Source organism: Theobroma cacao, chromosome 1 (assembly GCF_053813885.1).
Source record: "Theobroma cacao isolate CCN51 chromosome 1, ASM5381388v1, whole genome shotgun sequence".
NCBI lineage: Eukaryota > Viridiplantae > Streptophyta > Magnoliopsida > Malvales > Malvaceae > Theobroma > Theobroma cacao.
Genome location: NC_142639.1, coordinates 39746282 through 39754138, shown reverse-complemented (window position 1 = coordinate 39754138; position 7857 = coordinate 39746282). Strand labels below are relative to the sequence as shown.

The following is a 7857-nucleotide window of genomic DNA, read 5'->3' as shown; positions in this document are numbered from 1 at the left end:
ATATAAACAAATCCCACAACCCAAACAGCAAAAGGAGAAGGATGGAAGAAGAAAGAGCTGCTGAGTCTCTGTTCCATCTTCCAAACCTTTTGATTCCTTTGCAGTCTTAAAAAGGGAAACTCAAAAGTAATATGTTTCCAACCTGAAAAAAAGGCCGTTGCGGGATGGGATTCCGAATCACAGTGAAAAATTGAGGTCGGGTTAGGCTGAAAATCCGTTTTCAGTGCCATGGATCAGATGCCACCTACTAACGCTCCGTCTTTCGTGAATGACAGCCCCCAGTGCGTTTCATATATGCTGCGGAAACGAGCTCTTTACGATGATATGTCCAGGTAAAAAGGGACGTCGTCACTTCTACAGCTCTATCATCCGACCAGAATTCGAAATTGCAAAATTTAGTTTACGACATCTCGGATTTGTGTTCTACCTCTAATGTTGTAGGTACCAATGTTGTGGGGGTTACATGCCTTGCAGCGGCAAGCTTGGGGAAAGCCAATGTCCTGAATTTTGTCTATGCACTGAGGTAGAAGGAAAAGCCCCTGTAGTAGTCTTCTTGTTCCCGAATTTAACCAGAAAAAGAGTCTGATTCTGTTCCCATTCGTTCTAGGTTGTCTGTTGCTTCTCGAATTCAGTTGCTTCAACTCGCTTTCTTCTTCAAGATGAGTTCAATATACAGACCACGAAATGTGACAACTGCATCATTGTAAATCTCTCTGTCTTTTTGTATCGATTATCTGCTTTTTCTTGAGTGTTTTTGCTGATAAAGTTAAACGTATTTTGCAGGGATTTATGTTCTGTCTTGCACAAATTGCATGCATATTTCGTCTGATTGCTGTTATTAGTGGAAGCGATGAGCTTGAGGATGCCTCAGAGATATTAAACTGTTTCAATGAAGCAGTTTATTGCACGTAAGACATTCGATGTATCCTTTTGAATGCCTTCTGCGAAGGGTTCCTTAAAAGAATTTCTCTTGATCTTTTGTATTGTTTTGTTTTGTAGGGTCTGTGCTTGTATGCAGGTAAGCAATCAACAAAGTGCTTGTAAAGAGCTTAGGCCGATGCAGAACACAGTGAACCAGCTTAGCTAGACGCTTGGCCTTTGAAAAAGAACCTAGGCTAAGGTTTCCAAATTACAAGATTTATTTGCTTTGACCCTTCTAAATTTTATTTTTAACCATGTAATAATGCAGGCTCAGCACAAGATTGAAATGGACAAAAGGGATGGTAAATTCGGGTCTGCACCGATTATGGTGGTTCCTCCAGTGCAGCAGATGTCACGGATTGATCAGCCAGTGCCTCCAGCTGTTGGATATCCACCTCAACCACAGCAGTGGCAGCCGTCCTATGGCTACGCATGTCCGCCACCTATCCCAGGCTACCCTGGCGCTGCACACCCACTATCCCCGCCTGGTTACCCTGCTAATGCTTCTCCAGTACCTGCTCCAGGTTACTTGCCACCTACTCAACATTTGCCTTCTACAGGATATTCCTCTCCTCCTCCTCAAGGTTATCATAAGTGATCTAGATAGTAATACATGTTCAAATACAAGTAATCTGAATGGTGAAATTTGGATTGACTCGTTGATCACTTTCTCCTTGACCGCTGTGATATGCATTGGAAATTTTACTACATGGAAAAGTATGTGCAGTTTTTTCTTTCTGTTTCGATCAGATTCATATCTGAAAGAAGTTTTAGCCCTGGGTAGCAGCATATCATAAAGTCTCCTCTATTATTCTACACCTGTCAGAAGCATCTGCTCAAATGGAAAAAGGAACTAAAATGTACACTAAATCCTTCATTGTTGAAAATGTATCTCTGTGATCTTTTTTCATCAAATACACCTCAATCGTTAAATCCAAGTACAAAAGATATTATTTCCATTGCTACCGTGAATTACAACTGAACCATATAACGTCTGATCAAAGCCGAACCACTGTTTCATTGCTGGCAAATACTTCATAAATTTAAAGCCGTTGGTTACCATTTCGAGTCATTTCTGGAACCATGGAATCACCTTCATCATCATCCAAAATCCCATGACTTTGCATTCGTGATAGCTGCTGAAATTTTGGAGCGCTTTCTTTCTTGCCGAACAGTTTCTTGGCATATATAGCACCCCCTGCTACTGCTCCTACTGAAAATGAAATGGCCACAACCACCACAATCCACTGTGAAAATGAACTATAGATTATATTCTGCCTGGTCAGGAGTGAAAGAAACGGTAGGGAGAGATGAATCATACTCACACTTGTACCGCTATTACTGCTTCCCCAATGTGGCAATTGAGACATAGTCGAATTCATAAAGGAATCTGCAACGATTTGTAATATGTTAGAGCATTTAGATAAACAAAGACTTCAAGTAACTAGCCGTGCTCTTTGAAACTTTAGAAGCGTCTTCTTGTCTATAAAACTAAGAGATTGACATCCCCTGTCGCAATTTATTATTGCCGAGCGGGTTAAAAAACTATTAACTAAATCCAAAATGAAACATGAAAATGGATTAGAGCAGTAGCTATGTTCAATAGGACAGAATCCATGTAACACCTAGTATTCAAAACGTGAATATTAGGGATCATTGACTTTATTAATAAAGCATAAAACCTTTGTAAAATCTGGTATTTAATTCTTTCAAACTCATCAAGACAATCCTCTTTAAGATGAGTAACACAAGGAAACAAACAGAAAGAGAATCAGATTATAAACAAGGTAGGAGAAGAAAGTTGACCTGTTCTGTTTTTTGTTGGGAGGGAGCAATCAGCACTTCCTTTCCAGTTAAGGGAACACTCGCATACATCACTTTCAGCCAGGCATTCAGCTTCATGGAAGCAGAATATCCTACCACAAGGAGCTCCGCGATGCTCACAATGCTCTCCAGCATATCCTGGAGGACATTTGCAGGAGTAATCCTCACCCTGAACAATCTCTTCACAGATCCCACCGTTTTGACACCAAAAAGAATTTGTCCCATCACACATTGTCATCTCTTCATCACAGTATTCCCCCCTGTAGTTGACAATAGCAGAACAAACATTTACCAGAACTACTTTGATGACTTCACCAAGAAGTGTCCTAATAATCAAACACAAAGAAGATGCAGATGGTTCAAGAGTTTGAAGATGTTGAAATTTACCCGAGGAAAGGACGATCACCACCCAAGATGGTGGATGGATCAGGGAGATTGCAAATGCAGGCACCGGTGCTGTTGCATGATCCAGTTTTGCATCTACTGTCTTCACATGGTAGAGAATGTACGTTCAATGATCCAAGCAACAAAGAGATCACTATGACAGCTATATGCATAAATTCAATACTGATGGACATTTTAAGATTCAGAGATAGAAAGAGGGAGAATGTTGATAGAGATTTAAGGGTTGTAAAGTTTTCTTCTCTTTGTTTAGTTTTGAAGCAATGCAATGTGGAGATTTGCGAAAGAGCCTTTGAGTTTAAGCAACGGTGTTGGGGAAAAGAAATAATAGGCATGTTAGTTGCAAGGTGAAAGTGAAGTTGAAACTGTCATAGGAAGTGTTGGTTAAAATTACATACGTTGGGTTCATGTTGTGTTTTTTTCATGGTTACGGAACTGCTGTCATTTAGGAAGGGGTTTTCTGTCAATAGAACTCAGCGACCCTTGGAAAGTCAAACAATGCATGCCATGGCGAGTAGTTTATTAGGGTATGGGATCAAAGGAAGCAAGCAAAATCAACGGTTCACCGTTCACGTATATCGAGGTTGAACACTTAAAATGAAGTACGTTTGCAGCTTGGACTAGGCCCTTTTTCCCTTTGCTGGCGACAATTTGAACTAAAGTTCAACCACATGTTGGGCCAAGTGGCTAAACCTAACTTGCAGAACTCGTTAGAGGCACACCATTTCCCATCTTAGGGAAGCCCCATAGCCAATACTAAGCTGCTCCGATTTGTTTGAAGATTTACGAAGTAAGAGGGATGATCAAAAATAGACAACTAGATCTCTATCACATTAAAGTGAAGGCACCGAGCTTTGGGCTAAATCTTTTTGATAGATTCACTTTCTTCTTTAATAAAAGGGAAAAGGTAAGATAAAGAAAGTTAGCAGATTCACTTAGGATCCTTCAAAAATTTTTTTTTTGTCTCCCTCAAAGTTGAAACAAAAAGGGGGCTGCTGAGTCCTGTTAATCCTGTGGTATTGGGAGATGGCAGGAAGGGCCCCCTACCCGTAGACATGGTTCAGGCCATCAAGGGGACTAATTCAGAATTTCAGATTCCATGCTGAAAACCAGCTGCATTTTGATGTCACTTTTTTACAGTGTTGCAGAGCTACAGAGCCAGCATGGAATTCAAGCCTTAGGCAGTTAAACAGAGCCTGAGAAAAAGATGGGTCGAGCACAGAATCCAACTTCAGTAAAATCATCATACGGAAAAGCAATATCAATGCACCAGCACCAGGGCACCACTTTTTGTTAATGCATCTGCAATCAGCCATCTATTTCCCTTGCTCAAAACTTTTTTACCATTCTTTAACAGATCAGTATGAGATGACAAACACCTGCAGTTGATCATCACTGCCAAAGTTTCTGCAAAGTAACAACTTCTACAAGACTACGAGTTGTTCCCAAATACCCACACAGTAAATCAGTAAAACAGGAGTCTTTCTTTTGATTCGTCGGGCTAAACTTAACCCTAAAAAGGCTTCAAAAATAGCCATCTAATACAAGAATAATATAATCAACTCATACCAGCACTGGGTTTTGTGAATTGAACCTCAAATTGAATTGAGGAAAGGAAAGGGAAAACTATAAATAAACATCATCTCCCTTTTTTTTTTTTTGTCATCAGTTTCATGTTCATTGTTCATTGACAGACAGTGACAAGATCCTAACAAATCGGTCAGCCACCTGCTTAACAAACCCCAACACCCCAAAGTTGATATAATAATTTAATGTATAGTCCAAGAATCTCTTTATTAAAAAGAAGCTAAGAATCCAACCAGAAAACCAAAGCATCATGGCCTTTGATGACAACACTGTTAAAGCTCAATTCACTCACAGACACATCCACTCCTCATAAGCAAATTATAGCAAAAATTTTAGATAAAAGATCTTTGCAGTTGAGCCCAAAAATTATAGGAGAAAGTACAACAAAGATAGGTAACAATCTCATTTCATACCAGCAAATCCCTAGCTGTAAAGTGCACACTTCAACTCTTTTCAATTAACTAGAATTGAAATCCAACCTAAATAATTTTATATAAAAATATTAACAGGTTGTAGATTGATTGATATTCATTTCTCAACCTGAGAAACAATTCAAACAAAGCGTAATTGTAGCATTCAAACTGTAAGAACTGTATATGCAAAACTTTTATCCTTTTTTTTTCTTTTTTTTTATTGGCTATGCACCAACTTGTCATGTAATATGTACAATTTTCACTAAGCTCGTTACAAAAAAAAGCCATTGGATAAAACAAAACAAGTACCGGCCCCCTCCTTCCCCGCCTAAAGAAAAATCTACAATCCCGGAACCGAACTGTACTCACTGTAAAAATCACCGACCCCAGAAGCAGCCCAGAGCCGTTGATTAAACTCATCCTGCAACTCATCAGGAACAAAGGGTGTCCGACAAAGCGGACAAGTTTTCTGATCATGGTCCATCCAACGGTCCAAGCACGCCCTATGGAAAACGTGCCTACAGTTCCTCAACCACCTGATCTCTTCCCCACCTTCGAACTCGTACAAGCAAACGGCACAGCTCTCCGGCGGGTCCCCCACGACGACAAGTTCCTCGAACTTTATAACGGGGAGGATTTCCCGGATCAGGAGAGCGGATACGGGCGGGTTCTCGGGGGTTGTTCGGGTCGGGTTCTCCGGCCAGACGGTGTCTGTCTCGAGGAAATCGGAGAGTCCAAGGTAGTTAAAAAGGGCAAAAATTAGACTTCGGATGAAACCCAGGAAGGAAAGCGTGTGAACGAAGAGTTTTGGTAAGAAAACTTCCGTGTAACCAACCGGAAACCCCATGAAGGAAATTTTTTACAACAAAATGAACTTAAAATTGCGAAGAGAATGCTTTTGTTGACGTATTTATACAGAGAGACAGTGTTGAGAGAGAAACAAGAGTGGAGAAGAGGAAGCTTCTGCTTGACTGGCTTCAGCCATGGGTTCGTATGCAAATTATAGTACATGCTAATAAGAGACTGATTCAGTCACTGACTGTGACATGGGTGGATAGATTTGATTGGTGGGTGAGGTAGAGTAGGCCGTGGGGTGATGGTGACATTCGGAGTAAAGAAAGGCTGCGTTTGGGGGTACCCTCTTTAAAAAAATAATAAATAAAGGGAGGAAGGTGAGTGGATCGAATCTCTCGGAAGAGTGGGAAAATGGCACACGTGTCACGTGCTGTAAATGGAAGGAGTGAGGAAGTGGAACTGTAAGAGACGCGGGGACGGCTAAACAACAATCATCGGCATCAGCAGCAACAAGTAAGCATTCGATGCATCATCTCTTTTTCTTAATAATTATCTTTGCCTAATTGACTCTATCTGCGAGGATTAAGTAATAAAGTAGAGGATTCATTACGTTTAGTCTTTGTTTAGTTTATTCTAAATTTTTACCATGTGTTTCTAGTGCTCATAATCATTGGATTTGATTCTTAAACATTTTCACACACGCAAACCAAAAAAAAAAAATTTAATTTGACTTTTTCTTACACTATTGAAACATGTATTAATTGGAAGTTGATGAATTAAGCTTCAATCCTTTCAAAGAAAGATAATAATCATAAAATCAAACCTTAATGATTTATAATTAAAGTATTTTAATAAATAATGTTTGATTAATTATGTAATTGTTACATTTCAATACAAATTAAAGTGAAATTTCTCACTACATACGACTCAATATTAAATTTTATCACTATACTCACCGATGTTATTGATTAATCATGTAGTCTGATGAACCTAAATAATAAGTTTTCATTAATTTACAAATTTGAATTTATTTCGAGAAAATGTCTTAAATCTTATTTATAATATATATGAAATTTAGCAAATTACGTCAGAATAATTTATTTAGAGTTTGAAATGCTACAAATGGCTAATGCAGATAAGGAGAGAGAGGGAGTACAGCCGTTTAAAATTTTTAACTTTGGAAATGATTGAATATTTTAATAAGGGACCGCCGTGTGTTATGATGCAAGGCCTACTCGACCCTAGCTAGAGCTTCCATTGTCTGTACCTGACATTGTAATCAATTAATTAATTTAAAAGGGGTGAAAAAAAAGCAATAATTTCTCAGAAAACAAGGATTTCAAAGCTGCAATCACAATTATTTTTTTTTATCAACTTCCCATCACTAATCATTGCTGGCACGACCCTGCTCTTATTTTGGATTTTCTTTTTCTTTTCTCGCACAGTTCGGTTGCTAATTACTGACGTTGTCTTCTTCCCTCTTTTGCTTTCAATATTTTTAAGTACACTCCATACGGCATGGTTTGTCGCTCTGTTTTATTTTATTTGCTTATTTTATTATATAATATTTTTTAAAAATTATCTCTCTTATATAAAAAATTTAAATAAATTAATATTTTTATTCCATTTAATAAAGTTTATATGATTAATTGTTGATTATTTATTATCAATAAAAATATTATTTATCTTTTTTATGTCACATGATATCTGTATAAGATGATGAAAATTCGCATGATTATGTTATATTGTCATGTTACATTTATTATAATTTATCAATATATCACGTCAACATCATATAAAATAAAATAATAAATAATATTTTAATTAATAACTGTTACTTAAATGTTAATCATAAAAACTTGTTTGATTTAAAATAAAATGTATAATGTTCAAATAAATTCTTAAATTATTTTAA

At 37.9% G+C, this 7857-nt stretch overlaps 3 protein-coding genes across 4 annotated transcripts; 1 reads left to right on the top strand and 2 right to left on the bottom strand.

Annotated features, from left to right (window-relative positions):
* Positions 1 to 1657, top strand: LOC18614106 (uncharacterized). Of its 2 annotated transcripts, XM_018129650.2 has the most exons (7): positions 1 to 195; positions 276 to 332; positions 442 to 523; positions 608 to 703; positions 784 to 908; positions 1000 to 1018; positions 1190 to 1657. In XM_018129650.2, exons 2-7 carry the CDS (start codon positions 295 to 297, stop codon positions 1517 to 1519), a joined length of 690 nt encoding a protein of 229 aa, XP_017985139.2. In that variant the 5' UTR covers positions 1 to 195; positions 276 to 294; the 3' UTR covers positions 1520 to 1657. The 2 variants fall into 2 exon arrangements, with proteins under 2 accessions (XP_017985139.2, XP_088659074.1); XM_088802948.1 differs by having other exon boundaries at positions 2 to 332.
* Positions 1658 to 1794: 137 nt separating this feature from the next.
* Positions 1795 to 3420, bottom strand: LOC18614105 (uncharacterized). Its single transcript, XM_007051685.3, has 4 exons — positions 3133 to 3420; positions 2728 to 3005; positions 2247 to 2311; positions 1795 to 2168 (listed from the first exon to the last, which is right to left on the bottom strand). Exons 1-4 carry the CDS (start codon positions 3321 to 3323, stop codon positions 1965 to 1967), a joined length of 738 nt encoding a protein of 245 aa, XP_007051747.3. The 5' UTR covers positions 3324 to 3420; the 3' UTR covers positions 1795 to 1964.
* Positions 3421 to 5329: 1909 nt separating this feature from the next.
* Positions 5330 to 6116, bottom strand: LOC18614104 (RING/U-box superfamily protein). Its single transcript, XM_007051684.3, has one exon. The coding sequence runs from the start codon at positions 5992 to 5994 to the stop codon at positions 5488 to 5490; it is 507 nt and encodes a 168-aa protein (XP_007051746.1). The 5' UTR covers positions 5995 to 6116; the 3' UTR covers positions 5330 to 5487.
* Between the last annotated feature and the right edge of the window lie 1741 nt (positions 6117 to 7857).